This window comes from Salvia hispanica, chromosome 6 (genome assembly GCF_029641045.1).
Source record: "Salvia hispanica isolate PSC_SH4W2 chromosome 6, Shi_PSC_v1, whole genome shotgun sequence".
In the NCBI taxonomy this organism is placed as follows: domain Eukaryota; kingdom Viridiplantae; phylum Streptophyta; class Magnoliopsida; order Lamiales; family Lamiaceae; genus Salvia; species Salvia hispanica.
The window spans coordinates 48,239,648-48,258,145 of NC_142697.1; the positions used below are offsets into that span (position 1 = coordinate 48,239,648).

The 18,498-nt window shown below is 38.1% G+C and overlaps 2 protein-coding genes and 1 pseudogene across 4 annotated transcripts; 2 read left to right on the forward strand and 1 right to left on the reverse strand.

Moving 5' to 3' along the window:
- The first annotated feature begins 972 nt into the window (after positions 1 to 972).
- Positions 973 to 4,125, forward strand: LOC125207065 (uncharacterized). Its single transcript, XM_089060580.1, has 8 exons — positions 973 to 1,107; positions 1,283 to 1,338; positions 1,412 to 1,536; positions 2,075 to 2,234; positions 2,370 to 2,791; positions 2,940 to 3,527; positions 3,593 to 3,695; positions 3,861 to 4,125. The coding sequence occupies exons 1-8, from the start codon at positions 1,039 to 1,041 to the stop codon at positions 3,994 to 3,996; spliced, it is 1,659 nt and encodes a 552-aa protein (XP_088916706.1). The 5' UTR covers positions 973 to 1,038; the 3' UTR covers positions 3,997 to 4,125.
- A 6,932-nt stretch (positions 4,126 to 11,057) lies between these two features.
- LOC125205622 (uncharacterized) lies at positions 11,058 to 11,881 on the reverse strand (annotated as a pseudogene). Its single transcript, XR_016132638.1, has 4 exons — positions 11,691 to 11,881; positions 11,491 to 11,612; positions 11,280 to 11,399; positions 11,058 to 11,204 (listed from the first exon to the last, which is right to left on the reverse strand). The product of XR_016132638.1 is annotated as an uncharacterized LOC125205622 (transcript).
- A 3,275-nt stretch (positions 11,882 to 15,156) lies between these two features.
- LOC125208113 (uncharacterized) lies at positions 15,157 to 18,276 on the forward strand. 2 transcript variants are annotated; one of them, XM_048107670.2, is made up of 7 exons: positions 15,157 to 15,183; positions 15,735 to 16,104; positions 16,418 to 16,645; positions 16,739 to 17,093; positions 17,187 to 17,311; positions 17,409 to 17,544; positions 17,900 to 18,276. In XM_048107670.2, the coding sequence occupies exons 2-7, from the start codon at positions 15,761 to 15,763 to the stop codon at positions 18,137 to 18,139; spliced, it is 1,428 nt and encodes a 475-aa protein (XP_047963627.1). In that variant the 5' UTR covers positions 15,157 to 15,183; positions 15,735 to 15,760; the 3' UTR covers positions 18,140 to 18,276. The 2 variants fall into 2 exon arrangements, with proteins under 2 accessions (XP_047963627.1, XP_088915995.1); XM_089059869.1 differs by lacking the exon at positions 15,157 to 15,183 and adding an exon at positions 15,281 to 15,301.
- Positions 18,277 to 18,498: the final 222 nt, after the last annotated feature.

The window sequence follows — 18,498 nt, forward strand, 5'->3', positions numbered from 1 at the left end:
AAACTCAAATCCAAAATTTTTTCAAATTTTGTGAGTAAAAAAAGCATAATAGAGAGAATATTCATTTAAGTTTGAGCTTAGTGCAAATGGTTGAAGTAAAATCATATTTGATATGATATTTACACTAAAATGAATTTGGGTTTAGTGTAAATGGTCGGAGATGCTCTTACACTATGATACTTCTGTACAAAATGTAGGAGTGACATTTTATGAATTTGTAGCTACACACAACATAAACTCTCGTTTCTTTAGACGAACAACCTAATATCAAATTTTATGAATAAATCACACTTCTAGAAAATTTACTACACAATAGTATTTTTTCAATTAAACAAACAAACTCTCTAACCCGACACGAGATGTTGGGATTACACCAGCCCAAGGTTTACCGAACCGTCGGTTAAAATTGAAATCGTAACCGGCGGTTACGGTTCCGAACCAAAACCGTGAGAATTTACCCGGACCTAAACCGTCGATTTTTGAACCGTGGTTCGGTTCAGGTTCAAACATTTTCGAACCGAAACCGTGCCGGAACCGCCGGTTCCGAGCGGTTCCAAACCGGACCCGCGAAAAACTGCCGGAAAACCATGAAATCAAACCGGCGGTTCGAAACCGTGAAAAACCACCGGTTCAGAACCAAAACCGAAACCGGCGGTTTTGGAACCGGAACCGTAACCGCGAAACACCCTCGCGGTTCGGTTCCGGTTCAACAATTTCCAAAACCGGAACCGGCGGTTCTGAACCGTAACCTCCGATTTCTGAATCGTGGGCACCTCTAGTTGGGATTCGTCACACTGGGGAACCGTAACGTGGCTCGTGCCCGTCTCATTCCTTCTAAATGGGCATGCGAGCGAGCCCGCGTTGGTGATGCCCTAAGCCCCAAAATCATTTCCCCAAAGGCCCTAAAATTCCTAAATTCGCTTATTGTGGCGGGAAAATTAAACACAAATTGAGAGGGAAAACTTCAACTTTCTACTTTCCTTCTTCTTCCAGATTTTTTTCTGTCGACGGAAAATTTTAAGCTTAATCATACCAAAAATGGCCGAAACCGCTGCTCTTGGAATTATAGATGAGATCCATGCCTTCGTCTCCGATAGGCTTCAAGTGGTAAACCATCGATTCCTAATTTTTTTTTATTAAACGTTTGTGCTGAATTCTTCTTCTTATTTTCTCGGAGTTTTCACTTCCAGATCTGCTTAATTGTGCTTAATAATGTTTAGAAATTCACTGAAGATATCGTCTGAAAACAATTACGAAATCCTTTCCCCCATTTTTTGTTCAGATTTCCTACAAATGGCTGAGTCGCAATTTTTTGGTTTCCTCCAATGCTGCAAAGAGGTATAGCAAGTTAATCACGATTTTTTTTTTTGATTTGATGTGCTGATATTTTGATTGATTGTTCGGCTGTTAGACTGCTAGAGGAATTCGTTGAAAAGCATGGGGATGGATTAGCAGTGATTTACTCTTTAGCTGGCTGGCTGAAGAGTAACCCTACGACCTACCATATAAGGCTTGTCCCCAGTCATATGCTTTCAGGTGATCACTCAAGCTGAGTGTTGTCCGAATCTGCAGTGATCTCCAATTTTCAGTGTGCTGCCTACTTTTGCCTTGAACAGCCTATGGTTTCTATTTTTTGCTTTACTTCTCATTCAGTTTGTATCTTGTTTTGATTGTTTGATCCTTGTGAGCTGTTTTGTTTGGTTGGTATAGTCTAGAAGCTTCGTTTTTTGGTCGATGTGGTGGTAACACTTGATCTGAATCACTTTCTAAACCAATGATATTTGACATTTTCTTTTGAGTAGCTCGATGACAGTTGCTATGAGTTACGTGTATAGGCTAGCTTGAATGCTTTGAAACCCGATTCAGAACTGTTATGATACAATGATCTTGGAATCTGCGGTTCTGGCCTTCGTGGTCGCCTTTGTAATTTGTATGCTGGTTCAGCTTTTTTTGCATGTTATTGTTATCTTTACTGAAATGCCAAGTTTCATCTGCTTTCTGACTATGGTTATTTCGATCAGTCTGGAAGAATGATCCTGGGAGAAATAATACTGAATGCTTTTTTCATGTATAGATGCTAAGGAAGAGTTCGATGGAAAATGCTCTGTCCAAGTTTACAGTATACAGGCCTGCCTCCCTAAGGATCCTGCAACGCTTTGGAATCATGAGTTCGTTCAGGCTGAAGATCTTTTTAAGCAGCCATCAACTATCGATAATTGTTTACGAGATAACAGGTATCAAACACATCTAGTTCTCTACCTTGAAAAATTGAAACCTTTCCACACTGAAATGAGGATTCCGTTGTTCCTCATTCATAACGATTATGCTCTACAAACTGAAAATTTAATGTCGCGAAAACCTACTGACAGGTTTTGTGGAGTTTCAAATTCATTTGTTAAGAGAACAGTAGGAGGAACACCTCTGGGCACTGGAAGCCTTCAGGTGAAATCAACAAGAGTCTCAGGTCTGTCGAGCAGTTCTATTCCTCAAGCTACAGCTGATCCACAGTCTATTCAGAAAAATTCTCAGAATGCTGGTTTAAATCCAGGGGCTCAGCCCCCTAACACTGCAAAAGTTGTGAAAACTGAAGGAAACGTAAAGCCAGATCTAGCACAGGTAGCAGAAAAAGAAAAGGTTTCTCGGCCTCTCCCTAACAACAAAAAGGGCCAAAATAATAAAAACTCTTCTGGAAGTGGAGGTTCATTAGCTAGCATGTGGGGTCGTGCATCAGCAAAGCCTAAACCTGATGCTTGCTTGGTCCAAGCTGAGAAAGCCAGACAAGGATCTTCTGGTTAGCTTCTTTTCATGATCCACCCGAACAGGAAAATGCCAGATTTTCATTTTTTATCTGTTTACTGATTATTTCCATCCTTCCAAATTTTGTTGTTTTACCTATACTCAAATATAAAACTAAAAAAACATTTGTTTTCTGGAATCAGTCAGTGCGGAAGCTCAAATTTGTGCTCGTGAATCAGCAGAGCATGAAATTAGTGATGATGATGACGACGACAAAGCTTTCAGCGCAAGGAGGACCTCTAATGGTGAAGGCAGTAGAAAGAGAAGAGCTGTGTTTAATTACTCAGATGAGGATGATGAAGATGACAATGCCATAAGTCTAGGATCACCTGATCCTCCAAAGAAATCTGTTCCATGCTCAAAAGAAAGTTTAAATGCTTCCACCTCAGAGTGCAATATAAGTTTCGAGGAGGAGAGAAGTAAGCCAAAGATCGAAGAAGAGAAAGAAGGCGATGTAAAAGCGAAGCCAAAGGTCAAAGAAGAGAAAGAAAGTGATGTAAAATCTAAGCCAAAGGTCAAAGAAGAGAAAGAAAGTGAACTAAAAGCTAACCAGCATTTGGGAGAAAACTTTGCAACTATTAGCAATGACGAGAAGGCTGGAACTCCCACTTCAGAGAAGACTCTATGCCATGTAACTGAAAAAGATGATAGCAAGAAAAATACCATGGCCAATGATGTGCCTAAAAGAAGAAAAGTGGTAAAGACGCGGATTGATGAGAAGGGAAGAGAAGGTATTTCCTCACTAGTACTATTTTTTCTTCTCCCGGCTCTTTTCTGATATTTCTTCTGGTTACAGTCACTGAAGTTGTTTGGGAGGGTGAGGAACAAGATACAAAATCTAATAATAATAATTCAGCCAAAATTGCTGACAATAGTACAGCAAGCAATCCAATTAACCGGTATGACTCCTTACTTGCTTGCTCATTTTACCATGTCTTCAACTTGTTTTACTTTCTTAATTAATATGCTCAAAAGGGGAACTTCTCTCTACTATGCCACTTCCAAGTCTTTTTTTGGCTGTGTCCTTGTCACTAATTGATTTGGCCATGGTGACTGTATTTTAGGCCCCTGGCTGTTCGTAAGTCGCCAGCAGTGGGGAACGCTGCTCCAGCTAACCAAGCCGGGAAAGCCGGAAACAAGAAGGCAGCAATTAAGGATCCTAAGCAAGGGAATCTCTTCTCATTTTTCAAAAAGGCTTGAGGAAATGAGGCAAAGATTGTTAGCATCTAGATATGTTGTATCTAATTGAGAATATGCGTGACCGATTGTATGAGTGTGTAACATCCCTAACCCAAAACATGCATCATTTTATATTTTACTTTGAATGTCTATTATATTATATTTTATTGGTATCATAAGAATAAATTTTAAGACTAATGAATAGAATTTTTTGTAAACATAATTATAAAGTTAGATGATTAACTTAATTGAGTTATATGCATATAATATATATTATTCTTAAATTATCATATACTAATATTATAAGTGTGTGCGTATGTGTTTTTGTGTACATGGAAGTTTATATGTGCATGGGATATATATTATGCAAACACAAATATATACTAGTACTATGCATGAGAGATGAAGACGAGATTTGTGATAAGGACTCATTTTAGAGTCATTTTAGAGTCCCACGTGTAGGCTTATAAATGTAGGATTGCAATTATGTACTAGTAGTTATTTGAAGTACACGTATTAACTCAACGAAAAAGTGGGGAGGTATTCAATTAATATATTTGAGTCGGTTTATTTGATTATATTACTAATTGAAAAAAAAGAAGAGAAAAGAATTACTATGGGAGCATGAGTTTAGCTAGCAGAGAGTCCGAACTTTAAAACGAATGGAACTTTAGGAAAAGAAAAATAAATGAGAGGGGTGGAATTTAGAAGAGGAAGCGCACGCATATTTTCAGTTTCAGGATTGAGGGCTATGGAACATGAGACATTATCTGTTTTAATCAGATGTATATAAATTACATTTTTAATTTTACATATTTTTATGTGATTGATTGCTATGTGTTAGAGTGCAGTGAATATTTGGATTATATAATATGAATTTGATATAGTTGTGTTATTTGGAATTATTTTATAAAATGTGATATGAATATGTGATCGGTGCAATGCATATGTGAGTGGTGCAATTAATATGTTTATATATGGCATTGGAATATCTTGAATTCTTGGATTAAAGAGAATATATGACAGTCTTGCCCTGACTTTTACGGGTCAAAGAAAATATGCAAAGAGGAGCCTTCGTGGAAATGTCAAAATGCAAAGAAGGGCCTTCGTGGAAAGGTCAAATAATGAAAACGGGACCTTCGGGTCGTATACAATAGAAATCCCGGGCAGATACCAGGCCTGATTTGTCACAGAATAATGAAAAGAACGGAGAGACATATGAATATGAATATTAAATTGTTTATGATATTTATTACTTCTGATGATATATTTTGGTGAAAGAATGTGTTTGATATTTGTATGTGAAATTAAAGGTAAGGTTTATATACACTGAGTTGTGGCTCATATAAACCACTAATATTTTTCAGGAATAAGATATCAGTGAAGTTTTTCATTGACATGGGTCGTAGGAATTGCACATGTTATCAGGGTCGGCGGCTGATACGTTTTGCCAACCTTCTCCTCCTCATCATTTTTATATGTACATAAATGTGTATTATATAGAGTGGTGAGAGGGTCCCACTACTGTTTAGAATATTTTGAAATATGTATTTGATAAATGTTGGTTTTTGAAATAATATAATATGTGCGTTTTATGTACTTGAAGCGTGGGTTAATTTATTTAATATTTTGAATTTATTTATGGTAAGTGGTTACGTCATAAGGGTTGAGGTGTGACAGAGTGTGTGAGATCAGTGTGTGTGTTATTGAGAGGAAGAAGATATGAGAGAGGAATGTAATTCTCATTCAATGAAAAACTACTATCTACAACTACTAGCTAGCTCTCTTATACTCTCGCGCATAAAGTGAAAGAGATCTTCACTCGATCTTGTTACAACCGTCTCATGCAACAGATCTATTTCAACTAACTATCTAGCTCACATCTTGATACTCTACTCACCTTTACTCCCATGCATCTCATCTTGCTATATTCGGCCACACCATGCAACAATCTCCACCCTGGACGAAATGTAGCAAGATTCAATCTTGAACTAACCACCAACAATCTGTAGATTCACCAACCTACAACAATATTCAAGCTTCTCCTTGCTCAATGGTTTGCTGAGCGTTATGGGCGGTATCAATTTTCTTCACCCTGACTCTTCCATTCTCCACCTCATCCCTTATGAAGTGCAGCCTCACATCGATGTGCTTGCTGCGCTCATGGAAGGTTTGATGTCGTGCCAAGCAGATGGCTCCACTGTAGATTGTGACTCCTTTCTGTTCTATCCCAAACTCTGAGACTAGCCCCAACAGCCACTTACTCTCCTTTCCTGCTGAAGTGAGAGCCATATACTCAGCTTCGGTTGTGGAAAGAGCTACTACACTTTGCAAGCTGGACTTCCAACACACAGCAGACCCAAACAAAGTGAAGACATAACCTGTTTGGGACCTCCTTGTGTCAACGTTTGCAGCATAGTCCGAGTCATAAAAACCAATCAAAGCCTCCTTATCAGCTGTATCCTTTGCTGTTAACTCAATTCCCATACTATCTGCTCCCTTTAGATATCTCATTATCCACTTCAGAGCACTCCAATGATGCTTTCATAGTCCACCATGTATCTGCTGGTAGCACTAATAGCATGAGCCACGTCTGGCCTTGTGCAAATCATCATATACATCATGCTGCCAACAATACTAGAATAAGGAATCAACTCCATTTCTATCCTTTCAGCCTCAGACTCTGCCTTTCTGATCTTTAGACAGCTTGAAGTGCACTGCTAGTGGTGTAGAGGTGCTCTTCATGTTGTCTACTTTGAACCTCTTTAAAGTTCTCTGGATGTAGTCAATCTGTAATAACCACAGCTTCCTTTCACTTCTATCTGACTATATCCATGCCTAGGATCCTCTTTGCTGCACCAAGATCCTTCATTTCAAAGCTTGCTCTCAGCTGCTCTTTGACGATTTCTCTGATATCTTGGCCTGATATCAACATATCATCTAATAGTAGAAGATAAATGGGCTCCTTGTTCCTCTCATTTTTCACAAAAACACAGCTATCATACAAAGATCTAGAAAACCCTATTTTTGACAGATTCTCACCAAATTTCAGGTACCACTGTCTACTGCTCTGCTTGAGGTCATACAAGGATTTCTTGAGTAAACACACCTTTTGTTCTGACCCAGGCACCTCAAAACCTTGGGGCTGAGCCATGTATATTGTCTCCTCTAAATCCCCATTCAGAAAGGCCGTTTTGACATCAAGCTGCTCAAGTTCCCAATTCACCCTTGCTGCTACAGCCAAGAGCATTCTGATGGAATTGTGCTTGACAACTGGTGAGAAGACCTCGTTGAAGTCTATTCCCTCTTCTTGGTTGAAGCCTTTAGCAACAAGCCTTGCCTTAAATCTCACTTTGCCTGATGTGCTTCAACCTTTTTCTTAAACACCCATTTGGAACCTATCACCTTTCTGAACTCAGCTTTGTCAACCAAGATCCAAGTCTAGTTTTTAAGAAGAAAATCAATCTCTTCCTTCATGGCTTGAATCCATTGTCTTGCTCCTGGACCAGCCACAGCCTCAGCATAGGAACTAGGCTCTGAAAACTCTATTTGTTCAGCTATATGCAAAGCATAAAACAACATCTCTGAATCCCTATATCTTGATGGAGGTTTGACATTCTGTCTTCTGGTTCTGTCTCTGGCTAGCTGGTAAGTACTGCTTGCAGATGATCTTGCTCCTGCTGATCCTAATCAGTCTGCTCACCACTGATCTCACTTTGATCCTCAATGTCTGAATCATTGAGAATCCACCAACTAGCAGATCCTCCTCCACCTCAAAGTGAGTATCATTGCTTTTTGGATCAGACTTCTGGATAGCTTCCTTTCCCTTCTCCAGAAAAGGCATCTTGTCCTCTATAAAGACCACATCTCTACTTACAAGAACTTTCTGATTCCCAAGCTCCAAGCACCAGAGCCTATACCCCTTAACTCCTTTTTGATATCCCAGCATGACACACTGCATGGCTCTTGCACTGAGCTTCCCTTGCTTCTGGTGTGCAAATGCCTTATAACCAAAAGGCTTGAGCTTGCTATAATCTGGCTTTCTCCATACCATCTTTCATCAAGTAGCTCCACCAATCCCAGAAGCAGGGCATTTGTTGATAAGATAGGCTGATGTACACACTGCTTCTGCCCAGAAATCCTTCCCAGCACCAGAAGAACTCAACAAACATCTAACCCTTTCCATCAACGTTTTGTTCATTCTCTCAACAACCCCATTTTGTTGGGGGTTTGCTGGGACAGTTATGTGGCGTTTAATACCCTTCTCTTGGCAGAAATGATCAAAATCTTTAGACAGATATTCAAGGCCATTGTATGTCCTTAGTATTTTTGGAGAAGTTCCTTTCTCACTTTCAACTTCCCTATACCATACTTTGAAAGTATTAAATGACTCTGACTTCTCCTTCAATATATAGACACAGACCTTCCTTGACCAATCATCAATGATTGACATATAGTATCTGCCTCTACCTAAACTTTTGAATGGTACAGGACCCAGAGGTCTGAATGAACATAGTCCAAAGGTGAGCTTGAAGTGTGCTTGCTTGCTGGAAAGCTTAATTTCTTTGACTTTCCTAGCAGGCAATCCTCACATACTCCCAGCCCTTGATCTGCATCTGCCTCAATCAATCCGAGCTTCACAAGAGCCTTGAGACTGCCCTCTGCTGGATGCCCAATTCTTTGATGCCACAACCTCAAATCTGGCTTAGTTACTGAATGAGATTCACCAAGAATGACATGAAGATAGCATAGAGTTCTGCTCCTGCTTGCAATCATCTTGATACAAGAATCCTTACAGATCCTCATAACTTCACCCTCTGATGTAAATGAGTAACCTTTCCTCTCAAGAGTACCCAGAGATATCAAGTTTCTTTTGACTTGAGGAATGTATCTCACATCTGACAAAACTTTAAGTGATCCATCATGAACCCTCAGCAAGATACTTCCAATTCTATGCAAGTCTGGTTATTTCCTAACAGCACTGTCCCCTCAGCTTCATCCAACTCTTGAAACCATTCTTTGTTGGGACACATATGGAAAGAGCAGCCCGAGTCTATAATCCATAGCCCCTTCTCACTCCTTTCCATTACATTCATTACCTCATGAACTTCATTTGCCTCATAATTTATCACATTTGAATGGGAATTCCCCTCTGCTGCCTGCTTCTTCTTCCAAGCATAGAAATCCCTCTTCAGATGCCCAGGTTTCTTGCACCAATGACAAGACCTTGTTTCCTTTCCAGCAGAACTCTCGGACTTTGATTCCTCAAACTTCTTCTTCTTAAATTTCTTCTTGGTGAAGTTCTTAATGTTCAGTGATTCTGGATATGGATCCACTTTCTTAACTGCACCCTCTGCAACTCTTTTGCCATTAATGCAGCATGGACCTCAGCAAGAGTAATCGTCTTATCCCTTCCATACAAGATCGCATCACGCATCTGATCATAGGAATTTGGAAGAGCATTTAACACCAACATTGCCTTGTCTTCATCACTAATCTTCACATCAACTGCCTCAAGATCATCAATAGATTTACTAAAATCCTCGAGCTGTTCAAGAATGGACTTATCCTCCACGAACAATAGGAGTAAAGTCTCCTTTTCATATAGAGACGATTAGCTAAGGATTTTGCGAGATATACCTCATCAAGCTTCTTCAAGATTGTGGATGCCGTGGTCTCAGATTGAACTTCTTGCAATACCTTATCCCCAAGGCATAAGATCACGGCGCTATGTGCCTTTAATTGCATCTCATCGAGCTTAGCCTAAGCCTTCTCATCAAGCGCAGGCGCTTTAGCTTTCTCATCCACATCCGCCGAAGTCAAGACCGCTGCCAAACCTTGCTGGATCAAGACGGCTCTCATCTTCATTTTCCACAAACCATAATCGTTCTTTCCCATAAATTTCTTTGCCTCGAGTCGTGCAGCCATAGTTTCAACGTTGATAATCTCGATTCCCACCGGACGGTGCCAATTGTTGTATCTAATTGAGAATGTGCGTGACCGATTGTATGAGTGTGTGAGATCAATATGTGTGTTATTGAGAGGAAGAAGATCTGAGAGAGGAATGTAATTCTCATTCAATGAAAAGCTACTATCTACAACTGCTAGCTAGCTCTCTTATACTCTCACGCATAAAGTGAAAGAGATCTTCACTTGATCTTGTTACAACTGTTTCATGCAACGGATCTATTTCAACTACCTATCCAGCTCACATCTTGATACTCTACTTGAGTCTTCACCTTTACTCCCATGCATCTCATCTTGTTATATTCGGCCACACCATGCAACAAGATAAATGCGATTGATTATTAGTAAAATCTTTTAATCATGTAAGTACGAGTTCAGATCTCTTAATTTTCACTATATCTGGTAGCCATTCCAGTGTTGGTTGACTCTGTGTACACGTCGAGACTAATGTGAAATGTGTTTGAGTTTCTTTATCATATTACGATAATCACTCCTCTTTCTTTTGATAACATTGCATTTTGTATAGTGAAATAAGAACATATAGTAATCGTCAAAGTTGTCGTTGGATAACTTTAGAAACTAAACAACATGCTATACACTCTATTTCTCATGGCAAATTTGCAGAATCTTGTTCCAACGATTACAGTCGGATATTTATGGGGTTGACGAATAGGGCGGCTGTTTTCAGCTGATCAGACAGGCCAAGTTCAACATCAAACTGTTGGAATATATAAGATATATGTTGGAGGAGTAATTTAGTTTGAAGAAAATATTTGAGAGGAGGATGGGTGGAATATGTAGAAAATAATTTAGGAGATGTTGGTGATGTGGGGAAAGTAAAACACACTTTTATTTCTTAAACTTCTCTCAACTTCTTCAACTTGTTCAAAATGTTACAACTCTCCCCTATTTATAGGGATTCACTTCATATTCTAAAATTCTCTACTAGAATCTATAATATTTTATATTTAGATTTTTTCTCCATAAAAATCTAGATATTTTCATAACATTCTAGGGAATTCTACTAAAATATCTAAATATTTTAATACATACTAATTCTAGAGAAGTCTACAAAATATCTATAATCTAGATAATTCTTCATAATATCTAGATATTAATCATATCTATATAATTCTACTACAAAAATCAAGTTTAATTATTTATTCAACACAAACATGGTGAACTCTCCTTCTCTTATCAAGAATTTCGAATCAGGTTCTTGGGCTCGCTCAAAACGTACTTAGGTAATTCATATCTTGCACCTGCAATAGTGCAAGTTCAGAATCCAGATGAAAGTAACATTCACACACACAGGAAATATGTAATGTTTGTGTCACCTCTTTCGTCGAAACACACTGTCATATCAGGATTCTGCAGTATGATTCCGGCACTCTTCACAATCACCTGAGCATGTTTTGGATCAGCTTCCGCTGCTGCTCTGAGTGCATCCCAGGTTTCTGCCTCAACGACGAAGGGGGTGAACAGAAACACCATCGGAAAAGTGGGGGAGACGTCGAAAGAGAAGACTACATGTACAAATTACAATACCTTTCCTACCACCATAGTGAGGTGCAGTATCCAGAACTCGTCTCTCAGCTGTATCAGCTGACTTATGGTGATCGGCTGTGGATGTTTCCACGACCCCGGTTTCTTTATCCGATTAACGCCTCCTGTCGAGGGCAGTGCCAACATCAAATGGTGGAAACTAAGCAGTGAACAGAGTATACTAAGATCGGATTCTCTCTTACCTTTTGCCTTCGTCTGCGAGGATCCGGCACATCCCATTCTTCTAAACGAAGGAACGGTGCAGATGAAAACAAAGTTTTTTTTGCCTCGGTTAATTTTGAAGATGAAGAGAGACGGTGATGATGATCCATCTACATCCAAAGAGTTTGTATCTTTAAAGATTTGAACAACTCAACTGGGAAATATAGTCCACAAGAAGCAAATTTAACAAAATGTAAATCTAAATATATAGATTGTTCTCAATATTGTTATGCATGAATCATATTGTATAAACATAAGAAATATCTACACTAAAAAACTATATAATCTAAAAAAATCGAGAAAATCTCCAGCAAAACGATAAATCGAGCAAAATCAAATGTGAAATAAGTGAAATCAAAAGTGAAATCGAGCAAAACTTCATCGAACCTTTCTTTGATGATGCTTGAGCGTTCTCCTTCGACATATTCCAGAATTTTGATGATTTTTCCTTCGATTCGTAGGATTTGAAACGCAATTCGGAGGGTTTGATTGTGGGAGATATTGATGCAGGGTTTGAGTTGTGAGAAATCGAATGTAACGTTTGAGTCAAGTTTCTTCTTTCCCACCAAATTTTAAAATGAAATGACAATTTTGCCCTTAATATTCCGAAAATGATAGTTTTATTTGATAAAATGATAGTTTTTTTTAGATTAAATCTAGACCATATATTTTAAAAATGTGTGGTGGAGATTTAGTTATAGGGTTATCACATAAATTGGGGTTATCATTATAATGCACCCCTATATATATATATATATATATATATATATATATATATATTTTAATTTCCCCCCTATAAATACACACATTCTCTTGAATTGTGGGCAAATAGAAACCGCGCCCACCGCCCTTGAATTTTTTTACTTTGAATTTTTTTTCCATTCCTATACTATTTTTTTTATTAATTTTCGTCGTTGTAATGTTTACCCGTGTTTAATACAACGAACTTTATTACTATTATTTGTTTTGTCTTATAAATTAAATTAGCTAGTTTTATTATATACAAACATAAAAAATTAAATTAGTGATGATGTAAAAATGAAATGTTGAGTTAGGGAGAAATAAGGGAGAAACCATTGGAACAGTTGGCTAAAAGTTGACTAAAAATTGGGGATAAATTATGGTGCTGATATGGCGCTGATGTGGCAGGAGTTAGAGAGAAATAAGAGAGGTTTTAGGAAAACTGTTGGGAATGCTCTAAGGCTTTTAAAAAGCCCATATAACATCAAAGGTGTGTACGCAAACTTGAAACAATCTCAAGTATTGTGAACTTTCAAGAAAACGGCTTTCAAATTGTAGAATGAGAGAGAAATAGATGAAGGGGAGAGATGAGATGGGGGAACTTTGGGCTTTATTTATAAAGTTTTGGGCCCAATAATAAATAGATTGTCGAGGAGATTTTGGGGTGCCTACACATTAAAATGCTTGGGACAGATTTATCTTTTCCGAATGCAATGGAAAACAATGAATTTATTTAATAGCTTTGGCTCAGCAATATTATTACTTAATTATAAACAGCTTGCTGAGTCACATAATAAAAAATATAATGATTATATATGATAGTAAGAATATAAAAATATTTTCCTAAAATTAAATTGTGACTCCACTCTAGTAGTATCAATTTTTAAAATGTTTTAATAGTGACTCCACTTTTTTTTTTTTCTTAAAATAATAATCGCCATCCCTCATTTCTTAATCCAAAATTTGTCCGAGACTAAATCCAAAAACATTAAAAAGTGTTGAAATCATTAAAAATAGCTCATTTTTTATCCTTTGAAAATTTATCCTTTGAAAATAGCTCATTTTTCTCTTTTTTTCTTCCAATGAGAGTCTACCTCAACAAAATCAAGAATTATTGATGCCCCAATGGTCAACCAGAGGCCCGTCGTGAGAGGTTTCATGAAAATCCAAGCATTCTTGTCGTCCACGATTGGGACAACCGCGGAAGCTCCCGATTCAATGTAAGGAATGGTGAAATCAACGTATTTTGATCTGTTTGCCAAATGGTTATGCCTGCTACCACTACATAATTCTGTCCATTGCAAGATTAATTTTGGTTAGAAAATAGAAAATGTAATATTTAACAAATAGGAGTTTCGTACTTTATGCTTTTAGCAGCAACATTCATGTTGTCCATATGCATAAATTTGTTAATTGCTAAATTTTCTTGACATATGGCCACCGATATTACAAACCAAACAGGAAAACTCGAGAGAAACCATTTGGTCTATAAATCCTAAAAACCATTTGATATTTACCTTGAGGAATACTAGGGTATAACCAACCAGATGTGCAGTATGTGGACACCATTGAATCAACTCCCGAGTGGAACCAGAAACGACAAGATCTAGCCGACTATATGTGGCAGCATCAGTAATTGTTGTACACCAGACCTTGGACTGTTATGGATATGCCTCTACCTATGGTTTTATGTTTATTCTTTTGTGTGGTATGTTAGACTGATGAAGACAGCGGACAATTAATTTAGGAGAGGTTTGTAGTTTAAGCATACCCGATTGATGTTTGTGGTATGTGTGTTATTTGTGGATGAGAATCCTATTTTCAATGTACGCAACCGTTTTCCGTTGTGTTAAAATTGTTGTTGGATATGAATTGTCGACAATCACGATTCATTCAAACAGCCTATCCCCGAAGGGAACGGCAAAATCACGAATTCGATATCCCATTTTACACACAATTATAACACACTACGCAACCAGCACTATGATCACACCAAATTGAAAGTGCGATAGAAATTTTAAAAGAGTAAAGGCCAAATGTGGTTCCTAACATATGACCGTTTTATCAATTTGGTCCTTAACATTATCTTTGGTCCCTCACAAATAAACTCGGACCCGAAGCGGTCCTCACTTAATAGAACCGTCAAAAAATAGACGATGACCGCAATTTGACTATATTAAATTACTAATGGTAATTAATTATACCTAATTATAATTCTTTTCCTATTAAAAAAATTGGTAAAAAGATAGTATCAGTTGCAAAATGAAATGAATAATTTGTAACTTAAATTAAGAATTATAATTAAGTATAGTTAACTACCATTAGTAATTTAATATAGTCAAATTGCAATCATCGTCTATTTTTTGACGGTTCTGTTAAGTGAGGACCGATTCGGGTCCGAGTTTATTTATAAGGGACCAAATAATCGAAAAAATAATATAAAGGACCAAATTGATAAAACAGTCATATGTGAGAGACCACGTCTGGCCTTTACTCATTTTAAAATCAACAGTAAAAACATTTATTTCGACTATTAAATCTGACTCATCCTATTATGATGACTAGGATTCTTTAGTACACGTGTGCAATTATCATTGGATTAGTGTGGTCAAGAGTGCCACATCAGCAGATTTTACGTCACACTCAATCCAAAAAGCTCTCCGACGATATAAAACAGAGTATTTCTCTGAGAATTAGAGATCGCAGCAAGCAAATTCCGACGGTTCTTAGCTGGTTTGTGCAATTCTTCCTCTTCTCAATTGCATTTCAGATTAATCTTAGATCCGTTTTGCTATGTGGAGACCTGTAATCGTTTAATCAGCTGTTTGTTTCTTCAAAATTTAATTTTGAGGTCGTGATTTTTTTTCATTGGATTTTTTTTTTATCGTGTTTGATGCTCAGCTGTGTCTTCATTTGCTGTGTAATCGAATGGAAAATTGAATGATTGCTACTCCGAAAAACGCAGATCTGGTGGTTATCGTGTTAATTGATTGATTGATTGATTGATTTGGTTTTATCTTATTTTTGTTTATTTCATGGCGGATTGTTTTGGGTCTGATTGTCTTAATTTGATGGATCACGATTTCTGATATGGATTTGATGGTGATAAGTAGTGAAAGCCTTGTTTTTTATGTTGAAGAATGTATGTTTAATGCTGTGAATTCTAGGGTTTGATTAAATTTGGAAAGTGCAGGATATTTAAACCCAGGAGCTAAGTATAGTTCTTCAGATTTTGTGCTGTTTTTAGTCATTTTAGTGATGCATTTCTCTTTATGATGTGGCAGTAGCTGGAATAATTTAGTCGACGAGAATGGGGGGTGGGTTTAGGGTGCTCCATCTGGTTCGACCTTTCCTTTCGTTTCTCCCGGAGGTTCAAAGTGCGGACAGGAAGGTTCCGTTCAGAGAGAAGGTTATATACACTGTGATATCTCTGTTCATTTTCCTGGTCTGCAGCCAGCTTCCGTTGTATGGCATACACTCTACAACTGGTGCGGATCCATTCTATTGGATGCGTGTCATTCTTGCTTCGAACAGAGGCACGGTGATGGAGCTTGGAATCACCCCAATAGTGACATCTGGGCTGGTTATGCAACTCTTAGCGGGTTCGAAGATCATTGAAGTTGACAACAATGTGAGAGAGGACCGAGCCCTCCTGTAAGTTATTTAAAGAGGTGTATGTTTTGTGTATGTGCTTTTGATGATTTGTGATGAATACAAATTGTAAATTTAGATCCTTGTGGAGAAATATCGATAATTGCCATCTGTGAAACTGGAATTATATACTTGAGCAATATGTATATTACTGTCAGCATTGCAGTCGTTAATCTGATCTTAAGGGGTCAAATTATGAGATTACGCTTCTTTAATTTGTCTTCTTGCCTAAGTGGACTAAGTGGACTATCCCAAATTGATTACCTGTATTACTTGTATTGTCATGCTAATTGTCACTGTCTCTGTCCTTTACCAGAAATGGTGCACAAAAATTGTTAGGCATCTTGATTGCAGTCGGTGAGGCTGTTGCATATGTTCTTTCCGGGATGTATGGCAGTGTGGGCCAACTTGGAGTTGGGAATGCAATCCTTATCATTCTGCAACTCTGCTTTGCGGGGATCATAGTTATTTGCCTGGATGAGCTTCTCCAGAAAGGATATGGCCTTGGCTCTGGCATTTCACTCTTCATTGCAACCAATATTTGGTAAGTGGTGATTATATCCAGTTAATTATGTATTGCTACATTCTGGACAAGAGTGAGGGTATTTTACCGCTTAGAATTTTCTTAATTTTACAGTGAAAACATCATCTGGAAGGCATTTAGCCCAACTACTATTAACAGTGGGCGTGGAGCTGAATTCGAAGGTGCTGTCATTGCTTTGTTCCATTTGTTGATAACTCGGACCGACAAGGTTCGTGCTTTGCGAGAGGCATTCTACCGGCAGAACCTCCCCAATGTCACAAACTTGCTGGCCACTGTCTTGGTCTTCCTTATTGTCATTTACTTCCAAGGATTCCGTGTAGTTTTGCCAGTGAGGTCAAAGAATGCTCGGGGGCAACAGGGTTCTTATCCTATTAAGCTGTTCTACACTTCTAATATGCCCATTATTCTGCAGTCTGCCCTTGTATCCAACCTGTACTTCATTTCCCAGGTGAGAAGCTGTTCATTGTCGAATTAATGAGATGTGATGCCTTATTCCTCTCAAATGCAGCTGCTAACTAATATTTGCTTTTCATTTTTGCAGTTGCTTTACAGGAAATACAGTGGGAATTTCCTTGTAAACCTTCTCGGAAAGTGGAAGGAATCTGAATACTCTGGTCAATCTGTTCCTGTTGGGGGTCTTGCTTATTATATAACTGCTCCATCTAGGTAAGCAATAGTGATAATATTGGAGCTGTGTTTGTATTTATTAAGATTCTTACTTTATATGTTGCTAAGTTGATGTGCTTCTTTGATCCTTTCACAGCTTGTCAGATATATTAGCCAATCCTTTCCATGGATTGTTTTACATTGTATTCATGCTGTCAGCATGCGCTTTATTTTCAAAAACGTGGATTGAGGTATCAGGATCCTCAGCCAAAGATGTGGCGAAGCAGCTGAAGGTATTCTCGTCTACTTCTTAGGGTGCTCTACCCTCTGAGAGTTCATAATAGGTCATGCTAAAATCCAAAACGCTCAAGGCAGTCTGTCCATTATTTTTGCCTTTACACTTCTGCAGTGCTGTCAAGTTGATTTTTCTCATACGTTTAGCAAAGAATTAAATCACGTACGTATGTTGTTTTCAAGCATATAACATGTTTCCTGGATCCAAATGTTGGTAGTGACAATTTTTTCACAACTTGAAATGCGATTATTACCAAGATAGATTCATGTTTCTTTTCTATATTCAATTACTATCACTACTATATTACTGGTTCACAAACACAATTCTTTCTTACATGTCCAAACTTTTTCTAGGAACAACAAATGGTGATGCCCGGACACAGAGAATCGAATCTGCAAAAGGAGCTGAACCGGTACATTCCCACCGCAGCTGCATTCGGTGGCGTGTGCATTGGTGCACTGACAGTCTTGGCAGACCTCATGGGCGCAATTGGCTCCGGTACAGGAATTCTGCTGGCTGTCACCATCATATATCAGTATTTTGAGACATTCGAGAAGGAGAAGGCCAGCGAACTTGGTTTCTTCGGCTTCTAAGACATTCTGGTGAGCTAGCTAGTTACAAATGACTGAAAACTTTTCAATTTTGGTTAGCTGAGGAATGTAAAGGAGAAAAACCCTGTTGACAAAACCATGGAGAAATCGTAATGGAGATTGTAGTTGAGTTTTTATTAGTCCCTTTTGCATTTAATGGTCATTTACTCCTAACAGAAACAGTTACATTGTGTGGCGGATGATGAAACACGTCTTAGTTGGCAATACTTTTTTCCTCCAATAAATAAGTTAGAGGTTCAAGTTATCGCGAAAAGTGTCTTAGTTGGCAATACATTTTTCCTCTCGTAAATAAGTTGGAGGTTCAAGTTATCACGGCCAGTGATGAGTCTAAATGTCAACAT

What these genes read in the sequence shown, in the direction of transcription:
- LOC125207065 (XM_089060580.1), top strand. Translation starts at nt 1,039, where the DNA reads ATGGCCGAAACCGCTGCTCTTGGAATTATAGATGAGATCCATGCCTTC. An exon ending in AATTGTTTACGAGATAACAG is followed by an intron (nt 2,235 to 2,369) that starts GTATCAAACACA and finishes ACCTACTGACAG; the next exon opens with GTTTTGTGGAGTTTCAAATT. An exon ending in AGCCAGACAAGGATCTTCTG is followed by an intron (nt 2,792 to 2,939) that starts GTTAGCTTCTTT and finishes TTCTGGAATCAG; the next exon opens with TCAGTGCGGAAGCTCAAATT.
- LOC125208113 (XM_048107670.2), top strand. Translation starts at nt 15,761, where the DNA reads ATGGGGGGTGGGTTTAGGGTGCTCCATCTGGTTCGACCTTTCCTTTCG. An exon ending in ACCTGTACTTCATTTCCCAG is followed by an intron (nt 17,094 to 17,186) that starts GTGAGAAGCTGT and finishes TCATTTTTGCAG; the next exon opens with TTGCTTTACAGGAAATACAG. An exon ending in TATATAACTGCTCCATCTAG is followed by an intron (nt 17,312 to 17,408) that starts GTAAGCAATAGT and finishes ATCCTTTCACAG; the next exon opens with CTTGTCAGATATATTAGCCA.